General features: G+C 44.9%; 1 protein-coding gene across 10 annotated transcripts in view; it reads left to right on the forward strand.

Moving 5' to 3' along the window:
- LOC130295774 (NACHT, LRR and PYD domains-containing protein 14-like) overlaps positions 1 to 20,690 on the forward strand; it is a 27,628-nt gene continuing 6,938 nt past the window's right edge. Inside the window, exons 1-8 of one of the 10 annotated variants that reach the window (XM_056546863.1) lie at positions 1 to 135; positions 4,074 to 4,163; positions 7,534 to 7,578; positions 9,072 to 9,223; positions 12,482 to 12,659; positions 13,866 to 13,931; positions 15,097 to 16,807; positions 18,148 to 18,234. In XM_056546863.1, coding sequence (XP_056402838.1) covers positions 7,545 to 7,578; positions 9,072 to 9,223; positions 12,482 to 12,659; positions 13,866 to 13,931; positions 15,097 to 16,807; positions 18,148 to 18,234 — 2,228 coding nt within the window. In that variant the 5' untranslated portion in view covers positions 1 to 135; positions 4,074 to 4,163; positions 7,534 to 7,544. The other 9 variants (XM_056546862.1, XM_056546864.1, XM_056546870.1 and 6 more) reach the window with 9 other exon arrangements.

Raw genomic sequence — 20,690 nt, forward strand, 5'->3', positions numbered from 1 at the left:
GTCAGCTCAGTTTTCTCTTGTGATGTACACCCCTCCCTTTCCTTCTTCTCTGGGACCCCACACTGAAGGAGAAGGCGAGAAGCCGAGCAGGGAACATGAGGAAGGGGAGCAGCTGAGGAGGGAGCCCCAAACAAAGTAAGTAAACACTGCTGTCCCCCCCCCCTCCTTGTAGATGGAGATGGGTCACATGGTTGCTGAATACACTACTGCACCTCGGTTCAACCTCCTGTGTAAAATGTGTCTCTAGGAATTTATATGCCCCCCCTGATATCTTCCTGGAGTCTTCACACTGACTGTCATGAGCCGCCATCTTTCCTGTATCCCAGAGTTCAAGGTGTGAGGTAAAGAGGTGAGGCAAGGTTATGAGATAAAGTTGTGAGGTGAAGATGTGAGGTAAAAAATGTGAAGTAAAGTTGTGAGGTAAAAAATGTGAGGTAAAGATGTGAGGTAAGGTTGTGAGGTAAAGATGTGAAGTAAAGTTGTAAGGTAAAGATGTGAGGTAAAGATGTGAAGTAAAATTGTGAGGCAAAGTTGTGAGGTAAAGATTTGAGGTTAGGTTGTAAGGTAAAGTTGTGAGGTAAGGTTGTAAGGTAAAGTTGTGAGGTAAAAAATGTGAGGTAAAGTTGTGAGGTAAAATTGTGAGGTAAAAATGTGAGGAAAAGTTGTAAGGTAAAGATGTGAGGTAAAATTGTGAGGTAAAGTTGTGAGGTAAGGTTGTAAGGTAAAGTTGTGAGGTAAATAATGTGAGGTAAAGTTGTGAGGTAGAGTTGTGAGGTAAAGATGTGATGTAAAGATGTGAGGTAAGGTTGTAAGGTAAAAATGTGAGGTAAAATTGTGGGGTAAAGATGTGAGCTAAGGTTGTGAGATAAAGTTGTGGGGTAAAGATGTTAGGTAAGGTTGTTAGATAAAGTTGTGATGTAAAGATGTGAGGTAAGCTTGTAAGGTAAAGATGTGAGGTTAAGGTGTGAGGTAAAAATGTGAGGTAAAGTTGTGGGGTAAAGATGTGAGGTAAGGTTGTTAGATAAAGTTGTGATGTAAAGATGTGAGGTAAAAATGTGAGGTAAAGTTATGAGGTAAAGTTGTGAGGTAAAAATGTGAGGTAAAGTTGTGGGGTAAAGATGTGAGGTAAACATGTGAGGTAAAATTGTTAGGTAAACATGTAAGGTAAAAATGTGAGGTCCTATCAGCGCTCCAATGCTGCAGCCAGCCATGGCAGGAGCGGCATTGAACAGTATATGCAATTAGAAGACTGCATGTAATAGTCTCCTATGGGGACAAAAAAAAAGTGTACATTTAAAGAGGTACTCCGCCCCTAGACATCTTATCCCCTATCCAAAGCATAGGGGATAAGATGTCTGATTGTGGGGGTTCTGCCGCTGGGGACCCCTGCGGTCTCCCTGCTGCACCTGGCATTCATTTAGGGAGCTGGAGGCTCATGATGTCATGGCCGTGCCCCGCTCGTGATGTCATGGTCACGCCCCCTCAGTGCAAGTCTATGGGAGGGGGTGTGATGGCCATCACACCCCCTCCCATAGACTTGCATTGAGGGGGCATGGCTGTGATGTCACGAGTGGGGTATGACCTTGACGTCACGAGCCTCTGCCCCGCATTGCCATTCATCCAGCACGGAGCGAAGTTCGCTCCGTGCACCAGATGTCTTGGGTGCCGCAGCCGAGATTGCGGGGGTCCCAAGCGGACCCCTGTTATCAGACATCTTTTCCCCTATCCTATCCCCATCGTATCGACCTGCAGAATAATGATAACATGTCATTTCAACCATAAAGTGCACTGCGAAGAATAATAGCCCCCCTCCCCAAAAAACTAATTTTGTTTTTGTTTTGGTTGCGCTGTGGAATTAGTGTTATCACAAAGTACAACTTTTCCTGTATACATCATGCCCTGATATGGCCGCGCAGTTGAAAATATCAAAGAGTCATGGCTATTAGGTGGAGAGGGGGAAAAATGAAAAATGGCTGCATCATGAAGAGGTTAAAGGGGTTATCCAGGAAAGAAACTTTTTTTTATATATCAAATGGCTCTAGAAAGTTAAACAGATTTGTAAATGATTTCTATAAAAAAATCCTAATCCTCTCAGTACTTATGAGCTGCTGAAGTTGAGTTGTTCTTTTCTGTCTAAGTGCTCTCTGATGACACCTGTCTCGGGAAGCAGAGTAGAAGCAAATCCCCATAGCAAACCTCTTCTACTCTGTGCAGTTCCCGAGACAAGCAGAGATGTCAGCAGAGAGCACTGTTGTCAGACAGAAAAGAACAACTCAACTTCAGCAGATGATAATTATTGGAAGGATTAAGATTTTTTTAATAGAAGTAATTTACAAATCTGTTTAACTATCTGGAGCCAGTTGATGTATGAAAAAAAGTTTTGTTCCTAGAATACCCCTTTAATGTATTTGCTCTTCGTTGTAGTTCTGTAGATGAAGCAGAGTTGTATAAGTTCTGTACAGAGTGCAGTGCGGCTGGAGATACCTGTAAGAGCCTGGGATGTAAAGAGTTACACAGAAAGTGAAAGCTTCTCCAGTCCAGCATCAATTCACCCTCTCCTCCTCCCTCCTCTCTCTTCCTCCCTCCTCTCTCTTCCTCCCTCCTCTCTCTTCCTCCCTCCTCTCTCTCCTCCCTCCTCCCTCCTCTCTCTTCCTCCCTCCTCTCTCTTCCTCCCTCCTTCCTCCTCTCTCCTCCCTCCTCTCTCCTCCCTCCTCCTTCCTCCCTCCTCTCTCCTCCCTCCAGCCTCCTCCCTCCTCTCTCCTCCTCCCTCCAGCCTCCTCCCTCCTCTCTCCTCCCTCCTCTCTCCTCCTCCCTCCTCTCTCCTCCTTCCTCTCTCCTCCTCCCTCCTCTCTCCTCTCTCCTCCTTCCTCTCTCTCCTCCCTCCCTCCAGCCTCCTCCCTCCTCTTTCTTCCTCCCTCCTCTCCTTCCTCCTCTCTCCTTCCTCCTCCCTCCTCTCTCCTTCCTCCTCCCTCCTCTCTCTTCCTCCCTCCTCTCTCTTCCTCCCTCCAGCCTCCTCCTCCCTCCTCTCTCCTTCCTCCTCTCTCTTCCTCCCTCTTCCTTCCTCCCTCCTCTCTCCTCCCTCCTCCTTCTTCCTCCCTCCTCTCTCTCCTCCCTCCTCCCTCTTCCTCCCTCCTCTCTCCTCCCTCCTCTCTCTTCCTCCCTCCAGCCTCCTCCCTCCTCTCTCCTCCTTCCTCTTCCTCCCTCCTCTCTCGTCCTCCCTCCTCTCTCTCCTCCTTCCTCTCTCCTCCTCTCTCCTCTCTCCTCCCTCCTCTCTCTTCCTCCCTCCAGCCTCCTCTCTCTTCCTCCCTCCTCTCTCCTCCCTCCTCCCTCTTCTCCCTCCTCTCTCCTCCTCCCTCCTCTCTCCTCCCGCCTCTCTCTTCCTCCCTCCTCTCTCTTCCTCCCTCCTCTCTCCTCCCTCCTCTCTTTCCTCCTCCCTCCTCCCTCCTCTCTCTCCTCCTTCCTCTCTCTTCCTCCCTCCAGCCTCCTCCCTCCTCTCTCCTCCCTCCAGCCTCCTCTCTCTTCCTCCCTCCTCTCTCCTCCCTCCTCTCTCCTCCCTCCTCTCTCCTCCTTCCTCTTCCTCCCTCCTCTCTCTCCTCCTTCCTCTTCCTCCCTCCTCTTTCCTCTCTCTTCCTCCCTCCTCTCTCCTCCCTCCAGCCTCCTCCCTCCTCTCTCCTCCCTCCTCTCTCTTCCTCCCTCCTCTCTCTTCCTCTCTTCCTCCCTCCTCTCTCTCTTCCTCCCTCCAGCCTCCTCCTCCCTCCTCTCTCCTCCCTCCTCTCTCCTCCCTCCTCTCTCTTCCTCCCTCCAGCCTCCTCCCTCCTCTCTCCTCTCTCTTCCTCACTCCTCTCTCCTCCCTCCTCTCTTTCCTCCTCCCTCCTCTCTCCTCTCTCTCCTCCCTCCTCTCTCTTCCTCCCTCCTCCCTCCTCTCTCCTCCTCCCTCCAGCCTCCTCCCTCCTCTCTCCTCCCTCCTCCCTCCTCTCTCCTCCCTCCTCCCTCCTCTCTCCTCCTCCCTCCTCCCTCCCCTACTGGTCTGTGCAGTGAGGTCATCAGAAGGCGCCTGTTATCTCCCTCTATAGAGAGAATGCCCAGGACACAGGAGACCTCCCTGTGATATCGCAGACCACCAGGACATCACCCTCCATTCATCACACATCAGAGACCCCCGGGTGAGACGTCACTTCTATGATTTCTATAAGATCCCAGAACTAGACCTCCGGCACCTGTCCCATAGATCACATGGATCCTGTACAGCAGTGGTCTCCAACCTGTAGACCTCCAGATGTTGCAAAACTACAACTCCCAGCATGCTCGGACAGCCAACGGCTGTCCGGGCATGCTGGGAGTTGTAGTTTTGCAACATCTGGAGGTCTACAGGTTGGAGACCACTGCTGTATAGAGTTACCACCTTTCTTGTAAGAAAAGTACCGACCATGCTCATTTGCATAACTAATTATATATGCGTGACATCACAGGATACACATATGCGGGGGATCATTTTTTCCTCTTCTGACCCCTATAACTTTTTTCTTTCTCCTTATACGGGGCCTGTATGAGGGTCATTTTTTGCCCCCCGATCTATAGTTTTTAACAGGATCGTTTTTGTTTTGATGGGACTTTTTGTTTGCTTTTTTTTTATTTTTATTAAATTCGGAAGTTGAAGTTAATTACTAACTACAACTCCCAGCATGCCCTGATACAGCCTGTGGCTCAGCAGCTGCCCCAAACTAAAACTACAACTCCCAGCATGTTGGACTATATAGTAGTATATAATATAGGTCAGTGTTTCCCAACCAGGGGTGCCTCCAGCTGTTGCAAAACTACAACTCCCAGCATGTTGGACTATACTGTAGTATATAGTATAGGTCAGTGTTTCCTAACCAGGGGTGCCTCCAGCTGTTGCAAAACTACAACTCCCAGCATGTTGGACTATATAGTAGTATATAGTATAGGTCAGTGTTTCCCAACCAGGGGTGCCTCCAGCTGCTGCAAAACTAAAACTCCCAGCATGTTGGACTGTATAGTAGTATATAATATAGGTCAGTGTTTCCCAACCAGGGGTGCCTCCAGCTGTTGCAAAACTAAAACTCCCAGCATGTTGGACTGTATAGTAGTATATAATATAGGTCAGTATTTCCCAACCAGGGGTGCCTCCAGCTGTTACAAAACTACAACTCCCAGCACGTTGGACTATATAGTAGTATACAGTATAGGTCAGTGTTTCCCAACCAGGGGTGCCTCCAGCTGTTACAAAACTACAACTCCCAGCACGTTGGACTATATAGTAGTATATAGTATAGGTCAGTGTTTCCTAACCAGGGGTGCCTCCAGCTGCTGCAAAACTACAACTCCCAGCATGTTGGACTATATAGTAGTATATAGTATAGGTCAGTGTTTCCCAACCAGGGGTGCCTCCAGCTGTTGCAAAACTACAACTCCCAGCATGTTGGACTATATAGCATTATATAGTATAGGGCAGTGTTTTTCAACAAGGATGCCTCCAGCTGTTGCAAAACTACAACTCCCAGCATGCCCGGACAGCTAAGGGCTGTCCGGGCATGCTGGGAGTTGTAGTTTTGCAACAGCTGGAGGCACTCTGGTTGGAAACTACTGACTGCACCCCCTGAATCTCCAAATCTCCGATTTATTGTGCAAAAAAAAAAAAAAAAGTGTTTTGTAATAATTGTAGCTTCTAATTGACTGCGTGGTGTGAATACGCCCTTTTTCTCTTGTATTAGGCTGTGTTCACACAGTGCAGTATTGGGTCACACAGTGCAGTACTGGGTCACATAGTGCAGTACTGGGTCACACAGTGCAGTACTGGGTCACACAGTGCAGTACTGGGTCACACAGTGCAGTACTGGATCACACAGTGCAGTATTGGGTCACACAGTGCAGTATTGGGTCACACAGTGCAGTATTGGGTCACACAGTGCAGTATTGGGTCACACAGTGCAGTATTGGGTCACACAGTGCAGTATTGGGTCACACAGTGCAGTACTGGGTCACACAGTGCAGTACTGGGTCACACAGTGCAGTACTGGGTCACACAGTGCAGTACTGGGTCACACAGTGCAGTACTGGGTCACACAGTGCAGTATTGGGTCACAGTCACACAGTGCAGTATTGGGTCACATAGTGCAGTATTGGGTCACATAGTGCAGTACTGGGTCACACAGTGCAGTACTGGGTCACACAGTGCAGTACTGGGTCACACAGTGCAGTACTGGGTCACACAGTGCAGTACTGGGTCACACAGTGCAGTACTGGGTCACACAGTGCAGTACTGGGTCACACAGTGCAGTACTGGGTCACACAGTGCAGTACTGGGTCACACAGTGCAGTACTGGGTCACACAGTGCAGTACTGGGTCACACAGTGCAGTACTGGGTCACACAGTGCAGTACTGGGTCACACAGTGCAGTACTGGGTCACACAGTGCAGTATTGGGTCACACAGTGCAGTATTGGGTCACACAGTGCAGTACTGGGTCACACAGTGCAGTACTGGGTCACACAGTGCAGTATTGGGTCACACAGTGCAGTATTGGGTCACACAGTGCAGTATTGGGTCACACAGTGCAGTATTGGGTCACACAGTGCAGTACTGGGTCACACAGTGCAGTACTGGGTCACACAGTGCAGTACTGGGTCACACAGTGCAGTACTGGGTCACACAGTGCAGTACTGGGTCACACAGTGCAGTATTGGGTCACACAGTGCAGTATTGGGTCACACAGTGCAGTACTGGGTCACACAGTGCAGTATTGGGTCACACAGTGCAGTATTGGGTCACACAGTGCAGTACTGGGTCACGAGTGTAAACACTGCAGGTCTGCGATGCAAATGGAACACGTAAACTCCACCTTCAGAGGAAACAATCCGGAGCAGTGGTTCCCAACCTTTTTTGCCGAGTACCCCTTGGCAGCCCATTCCCAAGACTGCACCCCCCTCCCCAGTTTAATTTGGCTTTTCTTTACGCAATATCCTCTCCCTGGGCCCCTGCTCCTCTCCCTATCTGACAGGGTCCTAACGGTCTATTCACACGGCGGAATTTACACATGTGGAATTCTGCCTTAAATGGAAGCCCAATAGACTTCTATGGGATTCCGCACTCCCATTACACTTCTGGAGTTATAATGGGAATGAGGAATCCCATAGAAGTCTATGGGCTCTAATTTGAGACGGAATTCCCCAAGCGGAAATTCTGAAGTGTGAATGGGAGTGCGGAATCCCATAGAAGTCTATGGGCTCTAATTTTAGATGCAATTCCCCAAGCGGAAATTAAGAAGCGTGAATGGGAGTGCGGAATACCATAGAAGTCTATTGGGCTTTCATTGAATTCCGCATATGAAAATTCTGCCATGTGAATAGATGTTGTTCCACATGTTGCTGTGACCAAAAATCCATCATCAATGTATTTTTGGTGACTTTGATGCTGCAGGGTGACCGTGTTCATCAGCCATGATACATACAAAGTATCATTATCCGTCTCTAATCGAGAATTGTTTCTCATATTCTTCTGTTTTGTTACTTTTAGAAGCCACAACAATGGGACAATTTCCTACGAGATACGGACAGGAAGGTCAGTATGATGCTTTTGGTGTCAGTAAATGTCATTTTTCGGATGAGGCTGATGCAACATTGGCCATGAATCGCACCGTAACCTGTTTGTTTTTGGAAAAGGCACAGGAGACCTCGCAACCGTTCAAAAAATTCAGAAACTTTTTTTAAATTTTTTTTAGTGTACGTTCACACCACAGAATCCCACGGACTGAATTCCGCAAGCAGAATTCCGTGATGTGAAGTTAACATTAGTGTGAATGGATCCCCACCCGTTCACACTGCAGAATTTCAGCAGCGGACAATTGCGCTGCTGAAATTGTTCAGGGCAAAGAAAGAACATGTTCATTCTTTGCGTGGATTCCGCGAGCACTGCGCAGCCATCAATGGTGACGGCTCAGTGCCCCGCGGCCCTAGCGGCGAAGTATTTTCTGCGGCGGCCGCCAGATGGAATCTCCGCTCGCGGAATTCAGCAACCGGAGATTCCGCAGTGTGAACGCGCCCTTATAGGGATGTGTTGCATTACTGGCACAAATACTGTGGTGTGAGAGACGCCAAAGGCCAGATTCAGACCAGCGCAATATGGACACAATTTAGCATTTGTATTAAGGTCATGAGGTCACGGGGGTCACGAGGTCACGGCCACGCCCCTTCAATGCAAGTTTATGCAAGTCCCATAGACTTGCATTGAGGGGGCGTGGCGTGAGGTTACGACCCTGAAAGCTGGATCCACATCTGCCTTTGTGTTCTCCGCCTTATTTTCATTCATCTAATCTGTTCAGGCAGCAGTAAAATGGTAATTAAAGGGGTACTCCGGTGGAAAACATTTTTTTTTTTTTAAATCAACTGGTGCCAAAAGTTATATAGATTTGTCAATTACTTCTATTAAAAAAATCTAAATCCTTCCCGTACTTATCAGCTGCTGTATGCTCCACAGGAAGTTGTGTAGTCCTTTCCAGTCTGATCACAGTGCTCTCTGCTGACACCTCTGGCCGTGTCAGGAACTGTCCAGAGCAGGAGCAAATCCCCATAGCAAACCTCTCCTACTCCAGTCAGAGGTGTCAGCAGAGAGCACTGTGGTCAGACTGGTAAGAGCTACACAACTTCCTGTGGAGCATATAGCAGCTGATAAGTACTGGAAGGGTTAAGATTTTTATATAGAAGTAATTTACAAATCTGTATAACTTTTGGCACCAGTTAATAAAAAAAAAAAAAAATAAATATATATATATATATATATATATATATATATATCACCAGAGTACCCCTTTAACTGATCCTGTTGCTGTCCGGGCATGCTGGGAGTTGTAGTTTTGCAACATCTGGAGGTCCATAGTTTGGAGGCCACCGTATTACACCCATTATAAAGCCCAACATTTTCTCCTTTTTGGCCACTATTTGGTGGTAGGAGCCAACTGGATGAGAAAAGACATTTACTGCTATTACTAAAAATCTTATATTTTATTTTAATACTTATTTTTTTATATTTATATATTTTTTTATTCTTTGCATCAGAAAAGTTACACCAGCTGTTGTCTACGTATGAGATGAGTGACCTGAGAAATGTCTATCAATATCTCACCAATGACCTCGTCTATATTGTCCAGTCTTTGGAAACGGAGTTCCTCCTAAAAGAAATGGCTTCTTGGAATGTCCTTAAAGTCCAGGTAGGAGCAACATTAAGCCACTTCTTATGGGGGTGTGCACATCAGTTAAAGGGGTATTCCAGTGAAAAACATTTTTTTTTCATATCTAATGGCTACAGAAAGTTAAACAGATTTGTTAATGACTTCTATTAAAAAATCTTAATCCTTACAGTACTTATCAGCTGCTGAAGTTAAGTTGTTCTTTCCAGTCCGACCATAGTGCTCTCTGCTGACACCTCTGTCTGTCTCAGGAACTGTCCAGAGTAGAAGCAAATCCCTATAGCAAACCTCTCCTGCTCTGGACAGTTCCTGACACGGACAGAGGTGTCAGCAGAGAGCACTGTGGTCAGACTGGAAAGAACAACTTAATCCTTGCAGTACTTATCAGCTGCTGAAGTTAAGATTTTTTTAATAGAAGGAATTTACAAATCTGTTTAAATTTCTGGAGCCAGTTGATATATAAAAAAATTGTTTTTTACTGGAATACCCCTTTAAAGGGCTATTCAAACGGATGGGGAAATTCTGCTTGCAAAATTCCGCCTCAAATAAAAAGTCCATGGACTTCTATGGGCTTTAATTTGAGGCAGAATTCCACCAGCGGAAATTCCACCGTGTGAATAGATCCTAAGGCAGAAATAAATAGGTTCTCTCCTCCTGGTCTTAGTCTGTGTTACAACAGCCCATGGCCAGTCCATGAATCCTGGTGCTTGTCTTTTCTTCTCCATTCCTATACATTGGAAAAAGGGTTAATGTGACTGTCTGATGCCATGGTGTTTGTAGAGCCTCGCAAAATTCCCAAATTCCCATAAAAAAGTTCCCCCTATGGTTGCATCAATTGTGCAGTATATAAAGCCTAAATTTTCCTTATAAGGGTACGTTCACACGTACGCAGATTTGATGCGCAGGATTTTCTGCTGCAGATTTCAATGTAAACTAAATGACTGAGCGCAGCTTCAAATCTGCAGTTACAAATCCTGCGCATCAAATCTGCGCAGGATCCTGTACGTGTGAACGCACCCTTACCGTAGTTATCGGCGTATAACACGCACTGGCGTATAACAAGCACCTTCATTTTCACAGGGAAATTTGAGAAAAAAAATTAAATGTAAAATAAATGACTTGGAAGCTCTGCACTATATGCCTCATCATCCCCCCAACTTTGATCCCCCCTGCTCCTCATTGTGGTTCTCCCCCCCCCCCCCCCCGATTCCATGTGCCTCCTTTCCCCTGTGATCCCCCTTGCCTCATCATTCCCCTCCTGCTCGTTATCCCCCTACTGCTCGTTATCCCCCTCTGCTCGTTATCCCCCCCTGTTCGTTATCCCCCCCTCTGCTCGTTATCCCTCCTCTGCTCGTTATCCCCCCCCCTCTTGCTTGTTATCCTCCCCTGCTCGTTATCCCCTCCTGCTTGTTATCCCCTCCTGCTCGTTATCCCCTCCTGCTTGTTATCCTCCCCTGCTCGTTATCCCCTCCTGCTTGTTATCCTCCCCTGCTCGTTATCCCCTCCTGCTTGTTATCCCCCCCCTACTGCTCGTTATCCCCCCCCTCTGCTCGTTATCCCCCTCTGCTCGTTATCCCCCCCTGTTCGTTATCCCCCCCTCTGCTCGTTATCCCTCCTCTGCTCGTTATCCCCCCCCCCCTGCTTGTTATCCCCCCTGCTCTTTATCCCTCTGCTTTTTATACATTATCCGGCCGAGTTCCAGCGGCTCAGGTCAGCGGCGGGTCTTGCGAGGCTGAGCGGCAGGTATGTCGAGGACAATAGTGTCTCCTGCCGGCTCCTCTGCAAAGTGTCAGGGACATCACTCCTCATTCCCTGAAGTCGCTGCTGGTCAGAGTGGCTGCAGCACCAGATGCTTGTTAAAGTCCAGCAGCCCGGCCGCGGCTTCTTCAGAACAGCCGCGAGCGGAGGCTGCAGGGAATGAGGAGTGACGCTGTGCAGAGGAGCCGGCAGGAGACATCACTCGTTCTTGACATACCTGCCTCACAGCCTCGCCAGACCCGCCGTCTGACCTGAGCCTGCCGGAGCGCGGCACGTTAATGGATTAATAAAAAACATAAAATGCAGAGCAGGGGAGAAGTGTTTGCCCGCAGGAGCCGCTGCTGGTCACTGTTTTAACGTTTATCGGCGTATAACACGCAGGTAGGGTTTTTGCCATAAATTTAATATTGAAAAGTGTGTGTTATACGCCGATAAACACGGTATTTACAATGGTCCCGCACAATCTTCAACTCCAGTGTGGGGAAACACAGGCCATGCTGGGTGGTGCTGTTGTTGAAGCAGCCATACCACACTCTGTAACGTTTGAATCACACAAACCCCATTCATCTGAAAAGGACTAGTACACGGAACTCAACTGAGCAGGGTACAGGTGCCTTAGCAACAGCACCGCCAGCCTAGCCTGAGTCTATGCTAGTGCTCAAGATCACTTGGGATGGCAGTATTGGCCTTACACTTTTAAAGGGGTCTTCTACTCTGGCTTATTAGCTCTTTCTGCTGCTGTCTGCTCACACTTCCGGGATTGCTGGTGGAAGGGCTGGGGTCAGAGGCAGGTCATCTGCTTCTGTGTCTGACAGCTCCCAAGCTAAAGGGTTATGCCTGCAACTGTCAGATATGACAAATGGGTCGAGATAAGCCCGAGCAGGTAGCCTGATGTGCAATCAGGAGCTCCAGCCACTGGGGGGGAAGTCAACCCTTTTTCTTAAGCAGAGCTGGTGGACGGGAACCGAAAGAAAAAGATATTTACAGAACCAGAACATTATGCTAAATGAAGCCAAAATGCAAACTTCTTTACTCTGCCATGCTCTACATGTAGAGACAGGATTAAAGGGGTTCTCCGCCCCTAGACATCTTATCCCCTGTCCAAAGGATAGAGGATAAGATGTCAGATTCCGGGGGACCACCGTTATCTCTCCTGCAGCAACCCCTGTCATGAGCTGCGCGGAGTGAAGTTCGCTCTGTGCCTGATGACAGGCATTACAGGGGCCCCCTCCCATAGACTTGCATGGAGGGGGCGGGGTTGGACCGCGACGTCACCTCGCAGTCTCGGAAGCAGCGCCCAGCACAGAATGCCGGGTGCTGCACTGAGATCGGGGGCTGCACTGGGATCGGTGGGGCCCCTGCGGTCATACATCTTATCCCCTATCCTTTTGGTTAGGGGATAAATGTATAAACCTGGAATACCCCTTTAATGGCCGACAGGTTTGTGGTGGGTCAGTCAGTGGATATGTCTTTTTGTTTCCTTCCAGACCAGAACATGACTGTCTTATCCTTGTATTGTAGAAGTACGAGGAGCTGAGAAAAGATCTGGACTCGTTTGCTTTTTCCGAGAAGATGGTACAAGATATTTTGGATCAAGGTCGAGAGGCCATTTTAGCCTTTTGGGAATGTCTCTACGAGATTTATTGCTTGAACGCATGTTCTAATTTGTCATGTCTCGTGTATGAGCTAGGACATTCTGGTAAGTCTATTATTTAATATATATAATTATAATAATAATAAAATAATAATAATTAATAATAAAATAACTGTCTAAATGCCACAGCTATAATTGATTTAAAGGGGTACTTCAGTTAATTTTTTTTTTTTTTAATCAACTGGCACCAGAAAGTAAAACAGATTTGTAAATTAAAGGGGTACTCCACTAGCCGCGTTTGGAAGTAAATGTTTTGAATGCTGTTTTCACGCTGCCGGGGTCGGTCTTGCCCCTCCTGACATCATGGCCATGCCCCCTCAATGCAAGTCTATGGGAGGGGGCGTGACTGCCGTCACGCCCCCTCCCATAGACTTGCATTGAGGGGGCAGCGTGAAAACAGCATTCGAAACATTTACTTCCGAATGCTGGCCAGTGGAGTACCCCTTTAATTCTATTAAAAAGTCTTAATCCTTCCAGTACTTATCAGCTGCTGTAGGCTCCACAACAAGTTGTGTGCTTCTTTCTGGTCTGACCCCAGTGCTCTCTGCTGACACCTCTGTCCATGTCGGGAACTGTCCAGAGCAGGAGCAAATCCCCATAGCAAAAATATCCTGTTCTGGACAGTTCCTGACATGGACAGAGGTGTCAGCAGAGAGCACTGTGGTCAGACAGAAAAGAACTATACAACTTCCTGTGGAGCATACAGCAGCTGATAAGTACTGGAAGGATGAAGATTATTAAATAGAAGTAATTTACAAATCTGTTTAACTTTTTGGCACCAATTGATTAAAAAAAAAAAATAATAATAATAATAATAATAATTCCACACCGGAATACCCCTTTAATGCAGGGTTTTCCAGCCAGTGTGATTACCAGTTGAACGTGTATACTGAATGGGTCGAGGCAGTGGCACTTGCCGGGCATTGGCACATCTGCCAGAAGACGCCCCTGACATCAGGCCTGCTGATATGTCACATGTCCCTGCCCTAGCTGCCCGCCAAAGAGTAGCGGAACAGTTAGAGAGGAGGAGATCAAGCCACCAGCATCGGCATTTTGCAACAGCTGGAGGCACACTGATCTAGTAGGTTAAACTGCGAGACTGGACTGTAATCTAGTCCTGACAGCTACCAATGGATTCAGCTCCTGTACCTGTTCCTTATGTCCCCATCACATTCATCGTATACGTACAAAGAATAGGGGGGCAAAGGGGTCAGTACAGAGACTTTACATATCTTATATTTTTCTATTTAGGTGACACTTTGATGCAGCAAATCCAACAGGATAAACATGGACATTCTTTATCGTCAGAGTTAAAAGGTAATGGATATGGGGATGTGGCAGACTGAGCCTGTCACTTTTACCCAAAGCTGGGTGTCAGAGCTTAAAGGGGTACTCCACTGGCCAGCGTTCGGAACCAGGGCCGGTGCAGGGATTTTTGCCACTCTAGGTGAATGCTTATTTTGCCGCCAGTTGACCTCGCCCATTGCTCTTTAATACACCTGCTTTTACTACTGGGGTGACACACTGTAACAAACCTCCCCCTCATGTAATCATCTTACTACTGGGGTGACACACTGTAACAAACCTCCCCCTCGTGTAATCATCTTACTACTGGGGTGACACACTGTAACAAACCCCCTCCTCATGTAATCTCCTTACTACTGGGGTGACACACTGTAACAAACCTCCTCCTCATGTAATCTCCTTACTACTGGGGTGACACACTGTAACAAACCCCCTCCTCATGTAATCTCCTTACTACTGGGGTGACACACTGTAACAAACTTGAAGGGGAGGGTATGGGTAGATGAAGGGGAGGGTATGGGTAGATGAAGGGGAGAGTATGGGTGGATGAAGGGGAGGGGTCTGGGTGGAGGAAGGGGAGGGGTCTGGGTGGAGGAAGGGGAGGGGTCTGGGTGGATGAAGGGGAGGAGTATGGGTGGATGAAGGGGAGGAGTATGGGTGGATGAAGGAGAGTGGTATGGGTGGATGAAGGGGAGGGGTGAGGGGGGGATGAAGGGGAGGGGGATGAAGGGGAGGAGGATGAAGGGGAGGGGTGAGGGGGGATGAAGGGGAGGGGTGAGGGAGGATGAAGGGGAGGGGTGAGGGAGGATGAAGGGGAGGGGTGTGGGGGGATGAAGGGGAGGGGTGAGGGGGGATGAAGGGGAGGGGTGAGGGGGGATGAAGGGGAGGGGTGAGGGGGGATGAAGGGGAGGGGTGTGGGAGGATGAAGGGGATGGGGTGGGAGAATGAAGGGGAGGGTTGAGTGGGGATGAAGGGGAGGGGGATGAAGGGGAGGGGTGAGGGGGGATGAAGGGGAGGGGTGAGGGAGGATGAAGGGGAGGGGTGAGGGAGGATGAAGTGGATGGGGTGGGAGAATGAAGGGGAGGGGTGAGGGGGGATGAAGGGGAGGGTTATGGGTTATGACATTCAATATTTCTCAGCCATGATTCTTTTTTTTTTTTTTTTTTTTTTTTTACAGATCTCCAGAAACATCACAAACAACATCTTCTTGGAAACATTCAGAATGTAGTCAACAGGAGGAGATCGACCTCTAAGCCTGAAATGCGTCATGGTGACCATTACATGGATATGATCGTTCTTTATGTCGATCACTTTCGGAGACGTTCTCAACATGAACTTGTAGAGAGCGGAGTAAAACATGAGAGCTATCTGCATAAGAATGTCCAGCATTGTGTGAATGAATTCATCTCCATTGATCGGCTCTTCCGATGGTCGCAGCGCTTCAAGTGTGTTCCGCATTCGGTGATGATAACCGGAGCAACGGGAGTAGGGAAGACCACCCTAATAAAGAAATTAGTCTATGACTGGGCGCACGGAAAAATCTATCAAAGGTTTTCTTTTGTCTTTTTCTTCAGATTTCGAGAACTGAACCGATTGGATAAGGTCAGCTTGGAGACAATGATCCTTCAGCTCCACCCACATCTCCAGAGCCATCTTACAAACATCTTACAGTCCCCAGAGAAAATTCTGTTTATATTTGAAGGATTAGATGAAAGTGTCCACCAAATGAATTTTAGGTCTCACCAGCTCTGCACTGATATGAGCCAAGTAGAAGACGTTGGTTTGATTGTGGTCAGTTTGGTGAGACAGTCTCTCCTGAAGGGGTGCTTCGTGATCCTGACCAGCAAAACGGCGCGAGTGACTCGGAGAGACGCCCCCGCTTTCATGCGCATAGCTGAAATGACAGGACTCAGCCCTAAAGACAAAGAAATGTTCTTTCAGAATTATTTTAAAGAGAAGACGTTGTCCGACCAAGTGTTAAGTTATGTGAAAAACAACGGGGCCATATACAACTTCTGCTATAACCCAGCGTTCTGCCGCATAGTCTGTGAGGTATTGTCGGTGCATTGTAAAGACCAACCAATGGATGATCACAACTTGCCGAAAACGGTGACACAGTTAATGGCGGGTTTTGTTGGCAAAATTCTGTCTGGTCAGAAGCAGAATAAAATTAACTTTCGCAAACTGTTGGCATCTCTTGGGTGGATGGCGGAACATGGTCTTTCCAATAATATTCGTGATTTCGAGGAGAACGTTCTGGACAAGTTTAAAGTAGATGCCACCTCCGATCTCCTGCAGTATTTTATGCTAAAAAGTGGTAATCCTCCAAATGTCACCTTTTCCTTCTTACACCTTTTCCTCTCCGAATTTTTAGCTGCTTTAGTCCATTATACTCAATATTCTGCCGAGAAACTGAATAAATTACTGGAGAACGCCAATTCATCTAAAGATTGCCATGATGAGATATTTCTCTGTTTCCTCTGTGGTCTTGCGGACCAAGCCACGAGGGATACTCTGAAACCTTATTTGGGAGACTTGTCCTCGAGAGCCATCGTACGCGCAGTCAAGTGTGTGTCTACATGGCTGGTCCAACAATCCAGTAAGGAGGCTCAGAAACTGGAAGAACTTCAGTATGACAAGAGGAAATGCCTCACCATGTTTTACTACCTCTTCGAAACTCAGAATAAAAATTTAGTCAAGGAGGCTCTTGGGTCATGTAAAAGACTGACGCTGAAATCTGTCCTCCTCACTCGTCTGGACTGCGCCGTGTTGTCTTTTGTCCTTGAATCATGCAAAGAGATCGAAGAGCTTGACCTGGACGACTGTACGCTTCACACTGACTGCTTGGGGCAATTCACTGCACATCTGCATAATCTGAAAGACATTAGGTACACTTTTAAACATCTTAAACATTTTTAAACCACTTTCTCCTTAAAGGGGTACTCCGAACGCTGGAGCTGGCACCGGGAGCTCGTGACCTCATAGCCCAGCTTAGTATTAGACCTCGTGGCCAGAATGGAAATTGCTTCATTTCTGGATAATTAAAAAACATAATAGACAGCAAAATGGAAAAAAACAACAACACACATTTCCTTTCAGCAGGTGTTTTCTCTGACGATGAGTTTTGTTCTTCATCCATCGTAGACCACTATAAAATCTTCTTCCAGAATCTGCCAGACAAATATTTTGGGCTCCTTGCTCCTGCACCCCTTCACCCCCTATACAAGTTCCCCATCTGTATATCCGCACACAGCAGTTCGGACTCCCCCTCTGTTTGAATATAGTATTTTGGCCAACAAGTGACCCATTTAGTAATGAGGTCCCCACATTGTGCCCTCATATTAGTTAGGCCCCTTTGTGCTCCAGTATCCTAGTTAGGCCCTCTGTGCCCCAATATCGAATTTTGGCCAACCTCTATGCCTCCATATATTAGTTAGCCCCCCTCTATGAACCCATATAGTAGTTCTATTGAGCCTCTATATCCTAGTCATGCCCCTCTGTGCCTCCATATAGTATTTATCCCCTTATGGACCCCCATTACGTAGTTGAGCCCTTCACTCCTGTGATCTTTGGGGTATACAGCAACCTGTCGAGGTTGGTAGAAAGAGACCAATTCCGGTGAATCAGCAATAATAGTAAAATAGGAACTTCTAAAATACAAGGTAAAGACATTTTAGGTTTAGCACAACAGAACGGAGGTGACGACTATTCTGGACTAATTTCTGGTTAAAAACCCCCCCATAGTTTTCACTTTTTCAGCACATTAATTGATTAGAGTCAATCCTTTTTGTATCTTTCCCCAAAGTCTAGCTCCAGGGGTGGTGTAGGGAAATACCTTATCACTTCGTGATGCCAGGACACTGTTGACTTATATGCCTCTGGTGCTGGGACACCACATAGAAATGTCACATGTCCTTATAAGGGTCTATACACACGGCAGAAATTCTGCCTCAAATTAAAGCCCATAGACTTCTGTGGGATTCCGCACTCCGTAAGCGGAAATTCAGAAGTGTGAATGGGAGTGCGGCATCCCATAGAAGTCTATGGGCTTTAATTTTAGGCGGAATTCCGCAAGCGGAAATTCTGCCGTGTGAATAGACCCTAAGGGTCGAGTTTACTATTGTACAGATTGGACTTCCTGAAACATCTCATGGCGAAAAAAGATGTGTCCCGCCAGAATGTGCACCTTGTACTATGTGTAATGTATTCTGTCTCTTTTTGCCCGCAGACTTTTGGGTGTTAAGATGGGAAATGATGGGATTCAATCTGTTTGTCCTGCATTATTACATCCGGAGAGCAAAGTTCAGAGTCTGTGGTAAGTTCTTTATATATTTCATCCGTCTATTCTTTGTTGCTGTTCCCATTTAGTTATTGCCATGCCGAATTACATTAACTACTATAATACTGCTCCTCTATACAAGAATATAACTACTATAATACTGCTCCTATATACAAGAATATAACTACTATAATACTGCCCCTATATACAAGAATATAACTTCTATAATACTGTCTCCTATATACAAGAATATATCTACTATAATACTTCTCCTATATACAAGAATATAACTACTATAATGCTGCCTCCTATATACAAGAATATATCTACTATAATACTGCTCCTATATACAAGAATATATCTACTATAATACTGCTCCTATATACAAGAATATAACTACTATAATACTGCTCCTATATACAAGAATATATCTACTATAATACTGCATCCTATATACAAGAATATAACTATTATAATACTGCCCCTATATACAAGAATATAACTACTATAATACTGCCTCCTATATACAAGAATATAACTACTATAATACTGCTCCTATATACAAGAATTTAACTACTATAATACAGCTCCCTATATACAAGAATATAACTACTATAATACAGCTCCCTATATACAAGAATATAACTACTATAATACTGCTCCTATATACAAGAATATAACTACTATAATACTGCTCCTATATACAAGAATATAACTACTAGAATACTGCTCCTATATACAAGAATATAACTACTATAATACTTCTCCTATATACAAGAATATAACTACTATAATACTGCTCCTATATACAAGAATATAACTACTATAATACAGCTCCCTATATACAAGAATATAACTACTATAATACTGCTCCTATATACAAGAATATAACTACTATAATACTGCTCCTATATACAAGAATATAACTACTATAATACTGCCCCCTATATACAAGAATATAACTACTATAATACTGCCTCCTATATACAAGAATATAACTACTATAATACTGCCTCCTATATACAAGAATATAACTAGTATAATACTGCTCCTATATACAAGAATATAACTACTATAATACTGCTCCTATATACAGGAATATAACTACTATAATACTGCTCCTATATACAGGAATATAACTACTATAATACTGCCTCTATATACAAGAATATAACTACTATAATACTGCCTCCTATATACAAGAATATAACTACTATAATACTGCTCCTATATACAAGAATATAACTACTATAATACTGCTCCTATATACAAGAATATATCTACTATAATACTGCATCCTATATACAAGAATATAACTATTATAATACTGCCCCTATATACAAGATTATAACTACTATAATACTGCCTCCTATATACAAGAATATAACTACTATAATACCGCTCCTATATACAATAATATAACTACTATAATACAGCTCCCTATATACAAGAATATAACTACTATAATACAGCTCCCTATATACAAGAATATAACTACTATAATACTGCTCCTATATACAAGAATATAACTACTATAATACTGCCTCCTATATACAAGAATATAACTACTATAATACTGCTCCTATATACAAGAATATAACTACTATAATACTGCTCCTATATACAAGAATATAACTACTATAATACTGCTCCTATATACAAGAATATATCTACTATAATACTGCTCCTATATACAGGAATATAACTACTATAATACTGCTCCTATATACAGGAATATAACTACTATAATACAGCTCCCTATATACAAGAATATAACTACTATAATACTGCTCCTATATACAAGAATATAACTACTATAATACTGCTTCTATATACAAGAATATAACTACTATAATACTGCTCCTATATACAAGAATATAACTACTATAATACTGCTCCTATATACAAGAAAATAACTACTATAATACTGCCCCATATATACAAGAATATAACTACTATAATACTGCCCCCTATATACAAGAATATAACTACTAAAATACTGCTCCTATATACAAGAATATAACTACTAGAATACTGCTCCTATATACAAGAATATAACTACTAGAATACTGCTCCTATATACAAGAATATAACTACTAGAATACTGCCTCCTATATACAAGAATATAACTACTATAATACTACCTCCTATATACAAGAATATAACTACTATAATACTGCTCCTATATACAAGAATATAACTACTATAATACAGCTCCCTATATACAAGAATATAACTACTATAATACTGCTCCTATATACAAGAATATAACTACTATAATACTGCTTCTATATACAAGAATATAACTACTATAATACTGCTCCTATATACAAGAATATAACTACTATAATACTGCTCCTATATACAAGAAAATAACTACTATAATACTGCCCCATATATACAAGAATATAACTACTATAATACTGCCCCCTATATACAAGAATATAACTACTAAAATACTGCTCCTATATACAAGAATATAACTACTAGAA

The sequence above is a fragment of the Hyla sarda genome, chromosome 11, assembly GCF_029499605.1.
Source record: "Hyla sarda isolate aHylSar1 chromosome 11, aHylSar1.hap1, whole genome shotgun sequence".
In the NCBI taxonomy this organism is placed as follows: domain Eukaryota; kingdom Metazoa; phylum Chordata; class Amphibia; order Anura; family Hylidae; genus Hyla; species Hyla sarda.